Source organism: Rhinopithecus roxellana, chromosome 13 (genome assembly GCF_007565055.1).
Source record: "Rhinopithecus roxellana isolate Shanxi Qingling chromosome 13, ASM756505v1, whole genome shotgun sequence".
NCBI lineage: Eukaryota > Metazoa > Chordata > Mammalia > Primates > Cercopithecidae > Rhinopithecus > Rhinopithecus roxellana.
Genome location: NC_044561.1, coordinates 71,369,489 through 71,390,949, shown reverse-complemented (window position 1 = coordinate 71,390,949; position 21,461 = coordinate 71,369,489). Strand labels below are relative to the sequence as shown.

At 56.9% G+C, this 21,461-nt stretch overlaps 1 protein-coding gene and 1 long non-coding RNA gene across 2 annotated transcripts in view; one reads left to right on the top strand and one right to left on the bottom strand.

Annotated features, from left to right (window-relative positions):
• LAMA5 (laminin subunit alpha 5) overlaps window positions 1-21,461 on the bottom strand; it is a 61,953-nt gene that overhangs the window by 30,812 nt on the left and 9,680 nt on the right. Inside the window, 9 exon segments of the mRNA XM_030913910.1 lie at window positions 7,067-7,126; window positions 7,326-7,460; window positions 7,749-7,839; window positions 7,925-8,043; window positions 8,156-8,271; window positions 14,920-15,017; window positions 15,125-15,295; window positions 15,418-15,536; window positions 16,292-16,409. Of these exon segments, the coding sequence (XP_030769770.1) occupies window positions 7,067-7,126; window positions 7,326-7,460; window positions 7,749-7,839; window positions 7,925-8,043; window positions 8,156-8,271; window positions 14,920-15,017; window positions 15,125-15,295; window positions 15,418-15,536; window positions 16,292-16,409 (1,027 nt within the window).
• LOC104663821 lies at window positions 137-19,598 on the top strand. The gene is made up of 4 exons (XR_004052484.1): window positions 137-304; window positions 6,998-7,481; window positions 15,957-16,366; window positions 19,311-19,598. It is a non-coding gene; the product is annotated as an uncharacterized LOC104663821 (long non-coding RNA).

Sequence of the window (21,461 nt, the reverse complement as noted above, 5' to 3'; positions counted from 1 at the left end):
CAAAAACAAACACACACACCAAAATCAAAGCACATTTTCTTGCTGTAACTTGTGACAGTCAGGAAAAGAAACATTTCAGCAGAAAAGGAGAAACGAGAAAAGGGGAGGAGCAAGCCCGAACTGACAGCAGCAAGGAGGATGGTGGGGCTGGGCTGTCTCCTTCAGGAGATAAAACCCGAAGACGTCAGCGTGACCAAGAGCCAAGTCCAGTCATAGCCTCTTGAAAGAGAGCACCTTAAACCAGCGCCTCAGGTGGCAAACCGAGAGCTATGTGCAGGGAGCTGGGGCGGACGCAGACACGGAGGTGAGTGAGGATGGAAGGCACGGTGGTAACGAGAGGGAGGGAAGCTCGGGCACGCCACCCAATGGGGCAGCAGAAACGAACCTCTAGGAGCAGGTGACGTGTCCATGTCCTGGGGGTGAGGGAAGCTAAAACTATAAAACAGCAAGGAGAATTTGGCAAAACCGAGTCAGAGAGAGACAAAGACTGGATGGAGATACACAGTTAGAACAGGACCGCTCAGAGGGACAGAAATTAAGCATGGGTACTGTGGGTTTGAAGAGCATAATGAACAAGCCTGCTTTGTTTGTTTGTTTGTTTTTTGAGATGGAGTTTTGCTCTTGTTGCCCAGGCTAGAGTGTAATGGTGCCATCTTGGCTCACCTCAAACTCTACCTCCCGGGTTCAAGCCATTCTCCTGCCTCAGCCTCCTGAGTTGCTGGAATTATAGGCATGCGCCACCATGCATGGCTAATTTTGTATTTTTAATAGAGACGGGGTTTCTCCATGTTGGTCAGGCTTGTCTCTAACTCCTGACCTCAGGTGATCTTCCCACCTCAGCCTCCCAAAGTGCTGGGATTACAGGCGTGAGCCACTGCGCCTGGCCACAAGCCTGCTTTAACATGCCAAATCGGTACTCCATAGAGAGCACACGTTCCTGTCCAGTGTTCCTGGAACAATCGAAAAGTGGTCACGCTCTAGATTAGAAACAAAGAAAATCTCAAATTCCAAAGACAAAAGGCAGAAACTGCCAGGTGCAGTGGCTCACGCCTGTAATCCCAGCACTTTGGGAGGCTGTGGTGGGTGTGGATCACCTGAGGTCAGGAGTTCGAGACCAGGCTGGCCAACACAGTAAAACCCCATCTCTACTAAAAATACAAAATCTACCCAGGCGTGGTGGCGGGCGCCTGTAATCAATCCCAGCTACTCAGGAGGCTGAGGCAGGAGAATCGCTTGAACCTAGGAGGCAGAGGTTGCAGTGAGCCAAGATCGCGCAACTGGACGCCAGCCTAGGCGACAGAGTGAGACTCTGTGTCAAAATAAATGAATAAATAATAAAATTTTAAAAAGTCATCACATTCTGGATTAGAAACAAAGAAAATCTCAAATTCCAAAGACACAAGGCAGAAACTGTCAGTGTGCCAAGTCTAACCCTGAGGCAGCAAAACCAGAACTGAACGCCACGCAAAGGTCAGGAGGGAGACCTCAGCACCTTCAACAGTGACAGGGCGAAAGAAAATAAAACCCCAAATGACAGACTATTAAAAAAAAAAAAAACAGCAATGAGGACACCCCACATCTCAAACTACAAGAAACCTAGCCAAAGCTATACTCTGAGGAAAATTTGTAGCTCTAAACTTAAGTTTCCCAGCCTCAGGACTATGGACATTCTGGGCTGGATAACTCTTTGTTCTGTGTGCAGGAGTGGTCCTGGGTTGTAGGGTGCTCGCAGCATCCCTAGCCTCTACCCACTGGATCAGTTACATCCATCAATCATCACAATCAAAAATGTCTCCAGACATCATCAAATGCTTCCTGTGGATCAAAGTCACCACTGGCGGAGAACCACCGCTTTAAGTCTTTTTGTTGGGAATGAAGACAGACTAAAAATAACAACTCAAGAAGCTATAAAAAAAAAAGTAATAAATCAAAGAAAGTGGATTAAAGAGACTGAATATTAAAAAGGAAAATCTCTCCTCCCAACTAAAGAAAGAAAAACCTCAGCAGGTCTTAGCAAGAGAACTGCAGCTGTACTTCGAACAGACCAATGAACTCAACGAACCTCTGTTAGGTCTGTTTGATCAAAAAAAAAAAAAAAAAAGAGAGAGAAAAGAAAACAAAGAAAATAAAAATAAAAATAGACGAGAACAGAAATGAACAGAAATTTTAACTTTACAACAGGCCACTGTGCGTAACTTTATGTCGATACATTTAAAAATCAAAACAAAATACACAATTTGCTAATACAAATAATCAAACCTGACTTAAGATGAGGTAGAAAAATGGCTGGGCATGGTGGCTCACACTTGTATCACCAGTACTTTGGGAGGCCGAGGCAGGTGGATCACTTGTGGTCAGAGTTCAAGACCAGCCTGGCCAACATGGTGAAATCCCATCTCTACTAAAAATACAAAAAATTGGCCAGGCGTGGTGGCAGGCACCTGTAATCCCAGCTACTTGGGGGGCTGAGGTGGGAGAATCACTTGAACCCAGGAGGCAGAGGTTGCGGTGAGCCAAGATTGCGCAACTGCACTCCAGCCTGGTGACAGAGTGAGACTCTGTCTCAAAAAAAAAAAAAAAAAAAAAGATGAGGTAGAAAACTGAATACAATAGCCACAGAATACATTAAAACCTTAGTCTAAGATCTCTGTTGAAAAACAGGAATCGCCGGGCGCGGTGGCTCAAGCCTGTAATCCCAGCACTTTGGGAGGCTGAGACGGGCGGATCACGAGGTCAGGAGATCGAGACCATCCTGGCTAACACGGTGAAACCCCGTCTCTACTAAAAAAAATACAAAAAATTAGCCGGGCGAGATGGCGGGCGCCTGTAGTCCCAGCTACTCGGGAGGCTGAGGCGAGAGAATGGCGTAAACCCGGGAGGCGGAGCTTGCAGTGAGCTGAGATCCGGCCACTACACTCCAGCCTGGGCGACAGAGCGAGACTCCGTCTCAAAAAAAAAAAAAAAAAAAGAAAAACAGGAATCAGGGCCAGAGGGTTTTGTAAGTTTGACCAGACTTTTAACAAGTAGATAATTTCTGTGATTTTTAAACTGATCGGGAACATAAAAAAGTGTGGATCATTTCCCAAGTATTTTTCCAAACCAAAACAATCTCACTTGTGAATTTAGACAAAATAAATTTTTTTTTTTTTTTTTTTTTTTTTTTTTTTTTTTTTTGAGAAGGAGTCTCGCTCTGTCATCCAGGCTGGAGTGCAGTGGCCAGATCTCAGCTCACTGCAAACTCCGCCTCCCGGGTTTACGCCATTCTCCTGCCTCAGCCTCCCGAGTAGCTGGGACTACAGGCGCCCGCCACCTCGCCCGGCTAGTTTTTTGTATTTTTTTAGTAGAGACGAGGTTTCACCGTGTTAGCCAGGATGGTCTCGATCTCCTGACCTCGTGATCCGCCCGCCTCAGCCTCCCAAAGTGCTGGGATTACAGGCTTGAGCCACCGCGCCCGGCCGACAAAATAAAATTTTTATGTTCAACACTGTGTCTCCGTTAAGAAAGACAATACAGTTCATTGTAATGAACACACTGAAAGTGAATACTGTACAGTCACAGGTGATTACTGCATGCTTACCATGGCCCAGGAGCGAAAAGATACATTGTCAGTAGTTTACACCAGGGATTAGCAAACTAGTCTGTGGACTCCTCGCTTGCTTTTGTAAATAAAGTTTTATTGGAACGCCACCAAGCCCACTGGAGAATACATGTTCTATGGCTGCTTGCAAGCTACAGCTGGCAATGGTAGAGCTGAGGAGTTTCCCCACAGGGATCACATAGCCCTGAGTCTATGACATTTACCGTCTGGACCTTTTCAGACAGTTTGTTGACCCCTGATTTACACAAATGATGAAAAACTAAAATTTTCACGTAAAAAAAAAAAACCATCACAGAACCAGCAGACAAGAGAATTCCTGGGTAAGGGAGCAAATCTAAATCCGACCCAGCTGGAGATTCGGTAGAACAACATGGGCAGATTCACCTAAAAATTCACAAAATCAGAACACAGAAAAAAGCTCCCCAAAAAATAAGGAGCAAACGACCCATCAGGAGAAAAACACAAATCTTATAAGAAATAGGTGATACAGGCCAGGCGCAGAGGCTTACGCCTGTAATCCCAACACTTTGGGAGGCCGAGGCGGGCAGATCTCTTGAGGTCAGGAGTTCCAAACCAGCCTGACCAACATGGAGAAACCCTGTATCCACTAAAAATACAAAAATTAGCCAGGCGTGGTGGCACATGCCTGTAATCCCAGCTACTTGGGAAGCTGAGGCAGGAGAATCACTTGAACTCGGGGGGCAGAGGTTGTGGTGAGCTGAGATTGCAGCATTGCACTCCAGCCTGGGCAACAAGAGCGAAACTCCATCAAAAAAAAAAAAAGCATAGAAAAGTCAAGAAGATTCAAGCTTACAGAGTAGTCAAAGTGCAGCTAAAAACGACGCAATATCGTGCCAGGCACGGTGGCTCGTGCCTGTAATCCCAGCACTTTGGGATGCCAAGGCAGGCAGACAACCTGAAGTCGGGAGTTCGAGACCAGCCTGACCAACATGGAGAAACCCTGTCTGTCTCTACTAAAAGTACAAAATTAGCCAGGCGTAGTGGTGCATGCCTGTAACCCCAGCTACTCAGGAGGCTGAGGCAGAAGAATCGCTTGAACCTGGGAAGCAGAGGTTGTAGTGAGCCAAGATCACGCCATTGCATTCCAGCCTAGGCAAAAAGAGCGAAACTCCGTCTCAAAAAAAAAAAAAAAGACATAATAGCAAATACAATCTAAGACCCCACACAGTGGGAAAGATGCCATGCTTTTACGTCCTGTCATGAAAGGGGAAAACCGTACCAACTAGACTGTGATATGCCATCAAGCAAAAGACGGGTCCCAATTCCAAAAACACTAAAAAGGGAGGGAATGTGGCTCTAACTTGAGAATATTTTTTGTCTATCAAGCTGACAGTGATAGACTCTGCTATGTGGTAATGGCAGTGGTTTGGTCGGCAGGTGCTGCGCTGCTCTGTGGCTGTGACTGTATGCCGGTAATGGCAGTGGTTTGGTCGGCAGGTGCTGTGCTGCTCTGTGGCTGTGACTGTATGCCAGTAATGGCAGTGGTTTGGTCGGCAGGTGCTGTGCTGCTCTGTGGCTGTGACTGTATGCTGGTAATGGCAGTGGTTTGGTCGGCAGGTGCTGTGCTGCTCTGTGGCTGTGACTGTATGCTGGGAGACTTCTTTTTTTTAATTTATTTTTTGAGACAGAGTTTTGCTCTTGTTGCCCAGACTGGAGTGTAATGGCACGATCTCAGCTCACTGCAACCTCTGCTTTCCAGGTTCGAGTGATTCTTCTGTCTCAGTCCCCGAGTAGCTGGGATTGCAGGCATGCGCCACCACGCCCGGCTAATTTTTGTATTTTTAGTAGAGACATGGTTTGCCATGTTGGCCAGGCTGGTCTCGAACTCCTGACTTCATGATCTGCCCGCCTCGGCCTCCAAAAGTACTGGGATTACACGAGCCACTGCACCCAGCTGACTTTTTTTGATTTGTTTTTGTTTGTTTTTGAGTCAGAGTCACCCAGGCTGGAGTGCAGTGGTGAGATCTCGGCTCACTGCAAGCTCTGCCTCCCGGGTTCACGTCATTCTCCTGCCTCAGCCTTACGAGTAGCTGGGACTACAGGCGCCCGCCACCATGCCCAGCTAATTTTTTTTCATATTTTTATTAGAGACGGGGTTTCACTGTGTTAGCCAGGATGGTCTCGATCTCTTGACCTCGTGATCTGCCCGCCTCGGCCTCCCAAAGTGCTGGGATTACAGGCGTGAGCCACCGCACCCAGCCTTTTTTTAAAATTTATTTTTTGAGATGGAGTCTTGCTCTGTCACCCGGGCTGTAGTGCAACGGTGGATCTCAGCTCACTGCAACCAGGTTCAAGCTATTCTCCTGCCTCAGCCCCCCAAGTAGCTGGGATTACAGGCACGCACCACCACGCCTGGCTAATTTTTGTATTTTTAGCAGAGACAGGGTTTCACCATGTTGGTCAGGTTGGTATTGAACTCCTGACCTCAGGTGATCCACCCGCCTCGGCGTCCCATAGGGCTGGGATTACAGGTGTGAGCCACTGTGCCTGGTCAGTTTTCTACCTCATCTTAATCATGCTTTATCACAGCATTATTTTTTTAAAAAAGAACCTAGATTTCCAACCACTAGGGGTTGTTTAAATACTTAATTAGTCCCTATGAAACGGACCATAAGACAATGTGTTTACAGGATTGTGGCTGGGACGTAATCATAGGACAGGGTGCAGAGCGCATGACGACACTTGTGAAAGAGAAGTGCTTGTGTACAGAGAGCATTCAGGTGCTGTGCAAAGGTGGTGGAATTGTGGATAACTCTTTTTTTTTTTTTTTTTGAGATGGAGTTTTGCTCTGTTGCCCAAGCTGGGGTGCAGTGGTGCGATCTCGGCTCACTGCAACCTCCGCCTCCCAGGTTCAAGCAATTTTCCTGCCTCAGCCTCCCAAGTATCTGGGATTACAGGTGCTCACCACCATGCCCAGCTAGTAGAGACAGGGTTTCACCATGTTGGCCAGGCTGGCCTTGAACTCCTGACCTCAGGTGATCTACCTGCCTTGGCCTCCCAAAGTGCTGGGATTACAGGTGTGAGCCACCGCGCCCGGCCACCAATTTTCTTTTTTGAGACAAGGTCTCACTCTGTTGCTCAGGCTGGAGTGCTGTGGTGTGATCATGGCTCACTGCAGCCTCAGCCTTCTAGGCTCAAGCAATCCTCCCACCTCAGTCTCCAGAGTAGCTCAAACTACAGACACACACCACCACGCCCAGCTAATTTTTGTATTTTCTGTAGAGACAGGGTTTCACCATGTTGCCCAGGCTAACTTTTTTCTTTGGCTTTATGCCTACCTATATTTCTGAAAGTTTTCCAGTGTGAATATGCATAATTTGCATAAGAAGAAATAAACCAGAACTAAAGTGACCAAATGAAAATCTTCCTTTTCTCCAGGAACTTCCTGTGAGGCTGCCCCATGGCTCCAGGGCAGGTCAGGGACCTGGGGGCCTCAAGGACACTTACTCACAATCTGGCCGGCTGGCAGCACCTGCTCCCTGGTGTCATTGGAGGACGAGGGCGTCGCTGAGGGGAAGAGACACGCATGTTGGCCAGGTCCGCTTAGAACCCCAGTACCCCACACCCCCTGCCACCCTTGGTCTCTCAGCACAATCGGAGACGCAGGCAGGACAACAGGGTCCATCCCAGGGAAACCCCCCCCCGCAGGGCTCCTGGAGTCCAGCAGGCAGTGGCGTCTGTTCGGACGCCCCTGGCAGGTGCTCACGGTAGCAACTTGGGAAGCCCGTGAAGCCCTCGGCACACACGTCGCACCGCTCCCCAGAGAAGTTGGGCCGGCAGTAGCAGCGACCCGTCAGGTCCTCGCAGGTGCCATCCGTGAAGTTGGACTCGCAGTTGCAGCCTGGGCAGGGGCAGGAGCCGGGTAAGCCTGGAGCTACCAGGACCCAAGGAGTGGGCTCCAAGATAGGGCAGTCCTACCTCCCCGCCAGGGCCGTGGGGATGAGGGTTACAGCCAGGCCCCCTGGGGGGACATGAGGGCTGGGGACCCGCCCCGTGGCCTGGGAGGCTCCTTCCTGGGCTGGCCTGGAAGCTCAGGACATCCCCTCCAAAGCAGCCCCAAAGGCCCAAGAACGCCTCTTTCCGGGCAGACCCTGAGACCCAGGACACTCGCCCAGCTGAGCCCACTCACGGCGGCAGACGTGGGGTGAGTCAAGCGGGTGGTCGGGAGAGCGGTAGAAGCCTGGCAGGCAGCGCTCACAGTTGACGCCGGTGGTGTGGTGCTGGGGGTGCAAGGACCATTGAGTCCAGGGAGGTCCCTGCCTCACCTCAGGGCCAGCCCATCCCCAGCCCTCTAGCCCAGCTCACCTGGCAGTCGATACAGACACCCCCGCCCTGATAGGTGCCATCCAGGCTCTGGCTGGCACGGCGCCGGTCCACCTCAGGGTCGTAGTAACAGTCGGTGGCGTGGCCGTGGCAGTTACAGGCTAGAGAGAGGGGAGAGCGGCTGTCAGCATGCCCTCCACGGGCCCAGGCACCGGGGCGCTCTCACAGGTCAGGGTGTGGGCAGGACACGCAGGTGTGGGAGGAGGTACTCACACTGGCACTCATTGGCACTGTTGGCAGTCGCAGGCTTCCACGGCTGCTGGTTGAAGCCGGGGCAGCAGCGGTCGCAGGTGCCCCCGCAGGTGTTGTGCTGGCAGGTGCACTGCAGCCTGTGGGGTACACAGGAGGGGGGCTCAGGCCCATCCTGGAGGCAGGTGGCAGGTGCTTAGTCCCTTCCCCAAAGGGGCCTGGGATCCCCCTCGACGGCTTGGCTTGCCGAAGGGAACACAGGCTCCCCGCTGCTCTGTTTCTCCAGTTGTCAGGCAGCAAGCGCTCGCCCAGACTCAGCATCCCCCAGCCAGTGGCTCCGGCGCAACTCTCCCAGGCTCGGGTAATGCACACAGGGAAAGAGGCGGTGGGGGACCAGGTCTCACAGTGGCAGGAGCTGTGCAGGGCCCAATCCTAGGGCACACCAGAAGCACAGAGATAAACCCTGCTAAAGATCTTGCAGAGAAACAATGTGGCAGGTCAGCAAAAAGAGCCCTGAGAACCTCACAAAACAGAGTAATCGAGTAGAATCCGGAGAAAAACATTAAAAATGGTCATAAAGAAATCTAAAACATAGGCCAGGCGCGGTGACTCACGCCTGTAATCCCAGCACTTTGGGAGGCCAAGGCGGGCAGATCACAAGGTCAGGAGATCAAGACCATCTGGCTAACAAAGTGAAACCCCATCTCTACTTAAAGAAAAAAAAAAAAATTAGCCGGTCATGGTGGCAGGCGTCTGTCGTCCCAGCTACTCGGGAGGCTGAGGCAGGAGAATGGCGTGAACCCAGGAGACGGAGCTTGCAGTGAGCCGAGATCGTGCCACTGCACTCCATTCTGGGCGACAGTGTGATACTCTGTCTCAAAAAATAAAATAAAAAAGACATATAAAACATAATAAAAAAATAACACTATGGAAAACAGGCAGATGTGAAAAAGAACCAATCAGAACTTCTAGATGTGAAAAATGAAACGATAAAATTAAAGACTCAATGGATGGGCCAAACAGCAGACCAGACACACTGGAAGAGAAATTTAGTGAAGTGGAAAAAGAGCTAAAGAAGCCATCTAGAAAACAACTCGAGGCCGGGCTCGGTGGCTCAAGCCTGTGATCCCAGCACTTTGGGAAGCCGAGACGGGTGGATCACGAGGTCAGAAGATCGAGACCATCCTGGCTAATACGGTGAAACCCCGTCTCTACTTAAAAATACAAAAAACTAGCCGGGCGACGAGGTGGGCGCCTGTAGTCCCAGCTACTCGGGAGGCTGAGGCAGGAGAATGGCGTGAACCCGGGAGGCGGAGCTTGCAGTGAGCTGAGATCCGGCCACTGCACTCCAGCCTGGGCGACAGAGCAAGACTCCGTCTCAAAAAAAAAAAAAAAAAAAAAAACCACTCGAAAATAAAGAGAGAGGAAATAGAAATTATCAGAAGGAAACCAGAAGAAATTATGAGAAGGAAACCTGTATCTAATTGGGACTCCAGGGAAGAAGAGGTAGGAAAGGGAGCCAAGAGTCAGAAAGGAAGAATGGCCAAGGATGGTCTTGAATTAATAATGAACACACGGCCGGGCGCGGCGGCCCACGCCTGTCATCCCGGCACTTTGGGAGGTCGAGGCAGGTGGATCACGAGGTCAGGAGGATCGAGACCATCTTGGCTAACATGGTGTAACCCCGCCTCTACTAAAAATACAAAAAAAAATGGCCGGGCACAGTGGGGACTTAAGCCTGTAATCCCAGCACTTTGGGAGGCCAAGACGGGCGGATCACGAGGTCAGGAGATCGAGACCATCCTGGCTAACACGGTGAAACCCCGTCTCTACTAAAAAAAATACAAAAAAATAGCCAGGCGTGGAGGCAGACACCTGTAATCCCAGCTACTCAGGAGGCTGAGGCAGGAGAATGGCATGAACCCGGGAGGCAGAGCTTGCAGTGAGCCAAGATCGGGCCACTGCAGTCCAGTCTGGGCGACAGAGCAAGACTCCATCTCAAAAAAAAAAAAAAAAGAGTCCTGAGCAAGAAAAAAATCCGAATCCTCGACACATCACAACAAATCTGCAGAACACCAATGGCAAAAAGACCATAAAAACATCCTGGAGAGGAAGACGACCCGCAGAGGATTAGCCACGGCAGGGACAACGGACTCGCCCAAGCACCTGGAGAGGTGAAGGGACAGTCAAATCATTTCTCCAAAGTGCTGAGAGACACAGTTGTCAACCACGAATTCTACAGTCAGCTCAACTATCATTCAAGGAGGACATAACAGCCGTTTTCAGACAATTCCGGATAGACTGTCATGGAATAAAAAAATTACAGGGTGTATTTCAGGAAGGAGGAAGCAGCAACCCAAGGGATGATGATGGTGATGGTGGGGGCGATGACGGTGATGGTGATGGTGAGGGTGAGGGCGATGATGTGATGGTGGGGTGACGATGGTGATGGTGCGGGTGATAATGGTGATGGTGTTGATGGTGATGGTGGGGCGATGACGGTGATGGTGGGATAATGACGGTGGTGGGGGCGATGACGGTGATGGGGCGATGACGATGATGGTGGGGGCAATGACGGTGATGGTGGGGTGATGACGGTGATGGTGGGGGCGATGACGGTGATGGTGGCAATGGTGATGGTGAGGGCGATGACAGTGATGGGGGTGATGGTGATGGTGGGGTGATGACAGTGATGGTGGGGGCGATGACAGTGATGGGGGTGATGGTGATGGTGGGGGCGATGACGGTGATGGTGGCGATGGTGATGGTGGGGTGATGACGGTGATGGTGGGGGCGATGATGGTGATGGTGGGGTGATGACGGTGATGGTGGCGATGGTGATGGTGAGGGCGATGACAGTGATGGGGGTGATGGTGATGGTGGGGTGATGACGGTGATGGTGGGGGCGACGACAGTGATGGGGGTGATGGTGATGGTGGGGGCGATGACGGTGATGGTGGGGCGATGACAGTGATGGGGGTGATGGTGATGGTGGGGGCGATGACGGTGATGGTGGTGATGGTGATGGTGAGGGCGATGACAGTGATGGGGGTGATGGTGATGGTGGGGGCGACGACAGTGATGGGGGTGATGGTGATGGTGGGGGCGATGACGGTGATGGTGGGGCGATGACAGTGATGGGGGTGATGGTGATGGTGGGGGCGATGACGGTGATGGTGGTGATGGTGATGGTGAGGGCGATGACAGTGATGGGGGTGATGGTGATGGTGGGGTGATGACGGTGATGGTGGCGATGGTGATGGTGAGGGCGATGACAGTGATGGGGGTGATGGTGATGGTGGGGTGATGACGGTGATGGTGGGGGCGATGACAGTGATGGGGGTGATGGTGATGGTGGGGGCGATGACGGTGATGGTGGGGCGATGACAGTGATGGGGGTGATGGTGATGGTGGGGGCGATGATGGTGATGGTGGGGTGATGACGGTGATGGTGGTGATGGTGATGGTGAGGGCGATGACAGTGATGGGGGTGATGGTGATGGTGGGGTGATGACGGTGATGGTGGCGATGGTGATGGTGAGGGCGATGACAGTGATGGGGGTGATGGTGGGGGCGATGACAGTGATGGGGGTGATGGTGATGGTGGGGGCGATGACGGTGATGGTGGCGATGGTGATGGTGAGGGCGATGACAGTGATGGGGGTGATGGTGATGGTGGGGTGATGACAGTGATGGGGGTGATGGTGATGGTGGGGTGATGACAGTGATGGGGGTGATGGTGATGGTGGGGTGATGACAGTGATGGGGGTGATGGTGGCGATGGTGATGGTGAGGGCGATGACAGTGATGGTGGTGATAGTGATGGTGGGGGCGATGATGGTGATGGTGGGGTGATGACGGTGATGGTGGCGATGGTGATGGTGGGGGCGATGACAGTGATGGGGTGATGGTGGGGGCGATGACAGTGATGGGGGTGATGGTGATGGTGGGGGTGATGACGGTGATGGTGGGGGCGATGACGGTGATGGTGGCGATGGTGATGGTGGGGGCGATGACAGTGATGGGGGTGATGGTGGGGGCGATGACGGTGATGGTGGGGGCGATGACAGTGATGGGGTGATGGTGATTATGGGGGCGATGACAGTGATGGGGGTGATGGTGGGGGTGATGACGGTGATGGTGGGGGCGATGACAGTGATGGGGGTGATGGTGATGGTGGGGGTGATGACGGTGATGGTGGGGGCGATGACAGTGATGGGGGGTGATGGTGATGGTGAGGGCGATGACAGTGATGGGGGTGACGGTGATGGTGGGGGCGATGACAGTGATGGGGGTGATGGTGGGGGTGATGACGGTGATGGTGGGGGCGATGACAGTGATGGGGGTGATGGTGGGGGTGATGACGGTGATGGTGGGGGCGATGACAGTGATGGGGGTGATGGTGATGGTGGGGGTGATGACGGTGATGGGGGTGATGGTGATGGTGAGGGCGATGACAGTGATGGGGGTGATGGTGATGGTGAGGGCGATGACAGTGATGGGGGTGACGGTGATGGTGGGGGCGATGACAGTGATGGGGGTGATGGTGGGGGTGATGACGGTGATGGTGGGGGCGATGACAGTGATGGGGGTGATGGTGGGGGTGATGACGGTGATGGTGGGGGCGATGACAGTGATGGGGGTGATGATGATGGTGGGGGTGATGACGGTGATGGTGGGGGCGATGATGGTGATGGTGGGGTGATGGTGATGGTGGGGGTGACGATGGTGATGGTGGGGGTGATGATGGTGGGGTGATGATGGTGATGATGGTGATGGTGGCGGTGATAATGTTGATGATGCTGATGTTGGGGGTGATGATAGTGATGGTGGGGGCGATGATGGTGATGGTGGGGTGATGGTGATGGTGGGGGTGACGATGGTGATGGTGGCGGTGATAATGTTGATGATGCTGATGTTGGGGGTGATGATGGTGGGGGTGATGATAGTGATGGTGGGGGTGATGATGTTGGGGGTGGGCTGGTGGTTGGGGTGGGAGTAAGGTGATGGTGGAGGTGAAGAAGCAGAGAGGAGCTGGCTGAAGACACGGAGTCCCCTTCCCTGGAGGAGAGGTGGGGTGGTGGGTAAAGGGTGCAGGGAGAACACGGGCAGGCTGATGTTTTGGGACACTGGTGTGTGACCAAGTGCTGGTAACAGAGTCTGTGGTTCCAGGAAAGATGCCCAGTCACCCGTTTGCACCTGCAGGGAGAGCTGAGCTCAGTCCACACCCAGGTGTGGTGAGTCAAGGGATGGCAATGTCTTCCCTGCAGGCCAAGGCAAGCCCCGGCTCCTGCAACCTTCCTCTCCTCAGAGGCCCATTTGGCTGCCTGGTGGGTTCCACTCCCAGCTGTCACGAGCTGTGTCCCCACTTGGCACTTAATTTCCCAGGACAACTTAGCTCTGCTGGAGTTCAGCAGCCTGAAGCCGTGCTGGCAGCAACCAGTGCCCAGGGTGGGTCCCCAGGGCCCACAGCTCCTGGAAAACAGCCCAAGTCCTCCAGGTCAGGAGACTGTGCCACTCCTCCCCTCAGCCACATCCGAAGGAGCTGGGGCTCCCGCCTCTGCTTGGCACTGGCCATGAGAATGGGAGTGAACCTCTGTCCTATCTGAGCTCCACCCGCCTCCCCTGTAAACTGGAGTGTGGACAGAGCAGTAAGACCCCAGCAGAAGGCAGGGGGCAGGTCCTAAATCCAAGCACATGAAGTTGGGCTGCATGGTTTCAGGAACCAGATGAGCCCTGCCGGCGCTCTGCCGGGGCTTCAGGAGCCTCATCACACGCTCAGCCTCAGCTGCACCACTCTGAGTGGCTTCTGTCCAGCCCCATGCCTGCACTGCCACCCTCGGGTGTTACACCCTCCAGGCTGAGTACTGGTTTGCGTGTTTCCCAGCTGCCTCCCCCAGAACAGGTGCTCCGATGGCTGGACTTGGGTCCCACCCTCTGTTCCCATTTCCAAGAAAAGGACCCAGCATGTGTTAGGCGCTCAACACACAGCTGCTGGCTGAAGGAACAGAGGGAGGGAGGAAAGGACGGACGTGCCCCGGGGCTGCTTCTCCGGAGAATGAGCCCAGCCCTACCTTACTGAGGATTCTGGGTGGGGCCCAGGAATGTGCAGGTGCCAGCACCAGGGCCGCTGCCCGTTCTGTGCAGGGCTCGGGGAGGTGGACGCTCTGCAGTGCCCTTGGCCGCCCCCGAAAGCAGGCACACAGGGCATAGCAGATGTGGGGTTTTGGCTGCCCCCACCCCGCCATCCCCATCCTGGGCCTTGGTCCCTGCTTGGTTGGAGTGAAGGTGAGGGCTGGCGGCAGCAAGGAAGTTGTCTGTTGTGTCCTGAAAGGTTGGGGGAGCTGAGTGGGCACCCCTATAAGTGAATGAGGGCTGCCTTGGCAGGTAGTGGGCACCTGTCCATTCCAGGGCACGCAGACGTGGACTCGGGAATCAATCATCCTCATCACTGACTCTCCTCACCGGGCCCCGGGGGTCCGCCATTGTGGGAAGGCCAGCTGGCCTGGGGGTCCAGAGAGCCCTGCCTCTGCCAGCAGGAGGGCAAGGCTCCCCCAAACCAAGATGGGGCACCCTGGGGAGGCTGCACACGCCCTGGCCTCCACATCACTGCACAGATGAGGAAACTGAGGCCCACGCAATGGTGGTCAGTTCAGGTCACACAGAGAACAGGGTCATGGTGGACCATGGAACCAGGTCACCCACCCGCAGGGTCGGCAGGGGTGACAAGGACAGGCAGGGAGCTGAGAACTGCACCTGAACAGGGCCTCCCCTGAACGGGGCCTCACCTGAACGGGTCTGTGGGGTCTTTGGCATCACAGGCGTCCGCGTGGCCATGGCAGACACAGCGGCCTCCGATGCTGATGTCCTTGATGCTGTAATAATACTGCACCCGCAGGTCCCGTGAGCGCCAGGCAGCCAGGCCTCACCCACCCCAAGTCCCGGGTCCACCCGGCCACTCCCCCTCCCCTGCCTGGGCCATGGGCAGCTCACCCGGCGGGTGACTGTGGGGTCTCGCAGCGCCTTCCCCATGAGGTGGCCCAGCAGCGTGTTGGTGCGCAGGAAGCGCAGGCGGACGTTAGTTGCCTTGGTGAACTCACGCAGCAGCGGCGAGTAGGAGAAATTCATGGCGCCTGGGCGCCCATTCACCAGGGACACCACGATCTGTGGGTGGTACGCGGTGAGGCCGGTGTGGCCCCAGCCCCCAGCCCCTGCACCGCGCTACCCCTGCTGGGCCCACCTCTCCCTTCTCCAGCCCCGCACCGCGCTGCCCTTCCCGGGCCCACCTCTCCATTCTCCAGGGGCACGATGCGCGAGTACTCGGTGGTGCAGATGGCCGCGTCGTCCCGTGTGATGCGTTCCAGAGTCTGTGGCCCAAACCGCTCCAGACAGTCCCTCTTGGAGGCTGCGGGGAATGGTGGGGGGGGCGGGGGCGCTGGATCACCAGGAAAGCCTGGGCCCCCGCAGTGACCCGGGCCCCTTGACGTCTCTGGGCCTCGCCACCGAGGCTCCCACGGGCCAAGAGGCCGTGTGACAGAGACCACAGCTCGCTGGCTGAGGGGCCTGACTCGTTGGACTGCACTGCCCTGGCATGCTTTGAGAGCGAGTGACCCCCCCCAGTGACTATCCTCACTCCCTTCCTTGGGGACAGACTGCCTACTGCCCATCACTGACCTGCCCCTCCCCCATCCTCAGGCCAGGAAATTTTGGGTGACACGTGACCAGGCCTGCCAGCACTCATTCCCACCAGCATGACTGGTCAGGGTGGCACGGGGCCAAGGACGGCCAGCGTACGGGTGCTCAGACACCAGTACTCCCGACACAGGTGGCTGAGCCGGCAGGAAGTGAGGTGGGAGCTGTCAGGGCCCTTCTGTCACCACGGGGAGCAGCCAGCCCATGAAGTCATCCAGAGGCAGCCAAGAGATGGCACCAGAGATTCCTGGCGCCATAGCCCTTGGACCCAGCTGTGCCCGATGCCAAGGACAGAAGCCAATAAATCCCCATGAGCCTTCAAGTCCTTGTCTGACAGTCATGACCACAACGGCTGGGTGTGAGGGCAGGGCTGGGCGTTCGGAGACCTTCAGAAGCCTAGTCATGGAGGGCCTGCCCAGGGACCGCCCCCCGCCTCGCCCCCCAGGCCCTGTGGCGGCAGAGACTCACAGGCAAAGAACTGCCAGGGCTGGTAGGTGCGGCCGAAGTCCATGGACCGCTCCAGCACCCAGAGGTCCGGCCGGGGTGAGTTGGCAAACTTGATGAGGACGTAGGCCACGTGGAAGACCTGCGGGCCGAGAGGGCATCAGGGAAGCCAGGAGCACCTGGATTCCCATGCTGTCAGGGGCCTGGCTCATTTTCTGCCCCTCAGGTGAGGCCACAGCAGGGGATGTGGCACCCTCGCCACACAGGGGGCAACTCTGGGTTTGCCTGCGTGGGGCAGACGAACCCAGGGGAGAGGCTCCCCAGAGAGGGAGATGAGCCCCCGGGAACCAGCCCTCCTGGAAGGGCACCCCGCCTGTGCTCAGGACCAATGCATTGCCTCCTCCCTTTCCCTGCTGCAGGAGCCTGGGGTTCTCCATGGTCCTGCAAGCTCTGTGGCTGCAGATGGAACAAGCTAGGGAGTGGCCTACCTACGGCCCAGGCAGGGACTGGCCAGGGTGGAGGCAGGAACATACCCCAGTGTCCCCACAGCCCTCATGTCCAGCCAGGCCCAGTGGCCAGACAGTGGTCCCTGCCACTAGGCAGGTCCAAAGGTCTAACCCCCTAGTCCCTGACAGGTCAGCTGCTCCTAGGATGGGGCCTCTGCCCCCACCTCACGCTGGGCACCCCTCCCCCGGGCTCCGCTCACTCCCCTGCTGACCAGCCCATAGCCAGGGGCCCACTGAGCCCCCGGGGACCGGGCTGCAGGGAGCAAGCGGGGCTCAGCCTTGCAGGCAGGGGGCCCTCTGGAAGCTGAGCCTGCCTCGGAGACTCCACCAGCCCAGGCACTGGGGCGGTAGCTCTGCTGTGGCCCTGTGAGTGTCAGGGCAGCCCTGACCAGGGCAGAGGAAAGCTGCTCCTTCCCAGGCCCCCGAAACCCCAAGACCCTGCCCCAGCCCCGCCCTGGCTCTGCCCACTTTCTTCCCGTGTGTCAGCTCGACCTCCACCAGGGACAGCCCATGTGTCTGTGCCCCAGGGTTGGAGAAGAGCCTGGCTCAGTCTTCACAGGGTGCTTTGTACACCTCCCCAGAGAAGGCTTCCCTGATTGCAGCCCCTCCCCCTAATCCTCAGCTGTGGACACCACCCCAGGCCCAGGCCTGTCTCTCCGCACAAGCCAGGCCTGCTGGCTCCCCTCAGGCCTCTGACCCGCCTGGGCCTCCCTCCCTCCCCTACCAATCCCCCACCACCCTGCCCTCAGGACTCCAGGCCTGAGCCTCCCCTGCCCCCAGCAGACAGTGCTACCCAGCCTCATCTCTGCTCCCACCCAACATAACCCTGGGCCTCCATGCCTGCACCTGGGGGTGCACACACACCAGTGAAACACCGCGGGGGTGGCTGTTCCATGGACCCAGGCCACAGGCCCCCTCTGAAAAGGTCTCTGGTCCCTAAAACAGCCCATGACCTCATTGGCAAGAGGCTGCACCCAGGAGCAGGGGGGTTCCAGAGGCACACAGGAGGGGGTGGTGCCCAGGCAGTACCCCACCTTCACACTCGTGCAAGCCAGGGCTCAGCCCCTGCTGTGGCCAAGTGCTCCCACCCGCCATAGCCTCTGAGGGGAGCCCTACGTGGGGGCAAAGGAGGGAAAGTGTTTCCAGGCCCTGTCACAAGCCTGGAGGCTCCGAGGGAGGGTGAGCCCCTCCCCAGCCCCTCACACAAAGAGGAAAGGGTTATCCCACAGATCCCAGGCAGAGGCTCCACAAGGACCTGGCAGGAAGGCGGAGGAAATACGAACCTCTTCCCCGCCTGTACAAAGAGGTCCAGGTGCTGGGGAGAGAGGCCACTCATGGACCCACAGCACAGGGGTGGCCTGTCTCAGCCCACACCTCCCCTGACAGCCCCACAGGGTCCGCGACGGAAACCTTGGAGACCTCAGTACTCAGCCCAACTGTTTGCGGGCGGCCGTGGGAACCTGTCCCTCCTCTGCTCACAGGTGGGCCCCCAGGTGGGCCCTGAAAAGGCCAGCAGGCCTCCGAGGGTCACGCCACACCCCAGGGCCACCCACTGCACCTCTTCAGGACCCTGACCCGCCGGTGCCCGCTCCTCTGGAGGGTTTCTCGCCACAGCAGGTGTGCCCGGGAACAGCTGGGTGCTGCTGGCCAGGTAGGCCTGGGAGCCTAGGGCCCCAAGGGGGAGAGTAGGGTCCCCCAGAGGTGCACGAGACCTACAGTCACCCCACCGGACTGAGCTGGACTGAGAGTGCTGTGAGGCCCCCCTGGAAAGACCACAGAGCCCTCATCGCTTCAGCCCTTGGGGGCACTGGCTGCCCAGATCCCAGGTAGGGGCAAGTTTCCAGGACTCCAGGCACACCAGGCCCAAATCCCACCCTTCTCGGAGGGCTTGGCATTGCTTCCGAGTGTCCTCGGAGGGGGACTGTGGGAGCCAAGCGCAGCCTTCCAGGGTGGGGGCGGGGCACAGGCCTATTCACCGGCTGCCAGGCTCTGAGGTCATCGTCTACCTCCCTGTGGGTGGGGGGCAGGGAGACATGCCCTGTCCAGCAGGGAGGGGTCTGAACCTCCTCAGGGTCAGACCCTATACCCAGCCCCACACCTAGGCCTCCGCAGCCCCTATGGGCCTGACCACAAGCATTCCAGAGAGCCCCAGGCGGGGACCAGTGGCCCCTGTGCCTGGACAGGGAAGGGTCCGCTCGAGGTGGACGGGGCACGGACACAGGCAGTTCTCGGGGAGCTGGCAGCACAGCCCCTCCCACCAAGAGACTAAAGGTCCCGACTGAGCCCCCTGGGAGCCGCCCCCGCTGTTCCCTGAGCGCCTGGAGGCTGCGCTCTCCTCGGGCCCATCCGTCCCTCCCCCTCCCCTTCAGCAGGCCAGCCGCATTTTTCCCAGCTGAGAGCACTTGCACAAATATTGACTCGAAGACACTGATCGGCAGGACGAGGGGGACACAGAAATTTCGCCCTCTCCACCCGTGGGACGCACGGGAAGATCCTGGCCTCCTGTCTGTCCCTCATTCCAACCATCTATCTGTCAGACGGGGGCCCTGGACAGCTGTCCTCGAGGGCCTGGTGGCTGCACAGATGCTCACAGGAAGGGCAGCCCGCACTGGAGGGCTCCCATCTGTCTCTGACCTGGTTGTAGCTCCCAGGGCCACACTGGCCGCCCTCGCCATGACCCGGAGCGAGCGCAGACCCCGGGCTGCAGGACCGCCCTTCCCCCTCCACGCCCTGCTCAGCTCAGCTGCCAGTGCTGACCTTTCCGCTGCTACATAGTTCTGTGCAAAAGGAAAAAAAAATTCTTTTAAAGCAAAAGCCAAACAAAAGCCGCCTGAGTTATTTTTAAAAATCTGGCTATTTTGGGGCAGGCACGTCTCCAGGACAGCAGCCGGACCCGCCTCTCAGCCACTGCACCCCCCAGTCCCCCCATACCCGACCTGACCTGGGAGGGCCGTGGCTCCCAGAGGAGGCCTCTGCCCAGTGACCACTGTCTCACAGGGGGTTGGCGAGAGCCCCAGGAGCACAGGGCCCGGGGCCCAGGCAGGCTCCAGGTTTCAGGGGTTGTGTGGCCCTGGGGCGGACACTTCCCCTCCCTGGGCACAGGGCAGTGGGAAGAGCTGCAGTGAGGGGCATCAGGATAAAATGCCTTTCATGAGGGCATGAAGGCTCGAGCGCCCTGGGAGGGAGGATGCCAGCTGTTCCTGGAGGGCAGGCAGCAGCCACTCCGCAGAAATGCCGAGAGGCCCCCACCAGAGCTGCACCACACGCTGGCGCTCTGAAGGCAGAGCTGCGGAGGGGACTGGGTAGGTGCTGGGGTCTGGGCAGCACGGTGAGGACTACAGAGAAATGCTGGGGGGCTTTCGGGGGCCCTGGGGATGGCGTGGGGCTGTTGGCCAGCAGCCTCCTCGGCTGAGGCACCCACCTCACCATGGGGTGGGCTGTGGCTGGAACCTCCCGAGGAGGGGAGGGGGTGCTGTCCTGTGCCCAAACCCAGCTCTGCCCTGGCCCATCTTGGGTTGGGGAGACCAGGGCCAGGCCCAGGTACCCACTGTGCCGGGTGAGGGCCAGTCCAGCCTTCCCCGGCAGCCTGAATCACAGAGGTCTGTGACTCAGCCCAGGCCCTGCAGGAAGAAGGGCGTTGTGCCAATTCCCGGGGCAGGAAAAGTCCCTCCTAGCCCCAGGCATCCGGGCGAGCACCCTGACCACGCCACTCGGACAGGGCACCGGGGCACCCGGCCCCCTCGATGCCCGGAGTCCAGGGCCAGCCCAGCCCTTGCCCGCTCCTGCCGTGTGCCTGCCCTCGAAGAGACCCCATCTGGACGCACAGATAAGCCCCAAAGCAGGGGCGGGGCGGCTCCACCGACACCCAGCGGGGTGAATAAGCACAGCGGCCACACAACCCGTCAGGGGTCCGGAAACACGCCCCACGCAGACACTTCTCCCAGAGGGACGTGGAGTGGAAAAGCCGGGGGTTTCCACAGCAAGCCCACCACTGGGAAGAAAAATAAAAACTCCGAGGCCAGAACCCCGGACTCCAGGGTTGGATGTCGCCATGCCCAACTACAGATGTCCTAAGCAGGACAGGGAAACTTCCAGGAGTGGGTGGGGGGACAGGAGCTCCCCAGCTGGAGGGAGGGCATGGGGTCCCAGCCACGGGGCTGCCTGCACCTCAACAGAGCTGGGCATGGGGTGGATTCAGTGACCCAACCACTGCAGTCCAAGCTCAGGGCTCCCTCCCTGCAGCCCGGTCCAGGTCAGGTCAGATGGTCAGCCGGAGACACAGGAAGTGGAGATTATCCCAAGGGGACCCCTCGGCCTAAAACCCAAACAGTTTAGTCTCCACTGAGCTGTATCATCAGAGGCTAATGTGGTGGCTCTTGTTTAGAAACAGAAAACAGGAAGCCTTTGGGGGCCGCCTGGGGTCTAGGTGGATGCGGGGTCATCTCTGTGCCCTGAGTGCCAGGTCTGGCCGTGCAGCCAACAAGGGCAAGCATGGCGGCGGGGGTGCGGGGAGAGGAGCAGCCCCAGCCCCACCTTGGCATGGCAGCCCCTTGGGCCGCGTTCTCCTTCCAGGACAAGTAGAGGGAGGGTCTTGCTGTCTACCCTGTGCCAGGGGAGGGGAGTGGTGCCTCCCAGGACTCCCGCCATACCCCCAGGGAGCCCCACTCAAGTGGCTGCGTCCGGCCCAG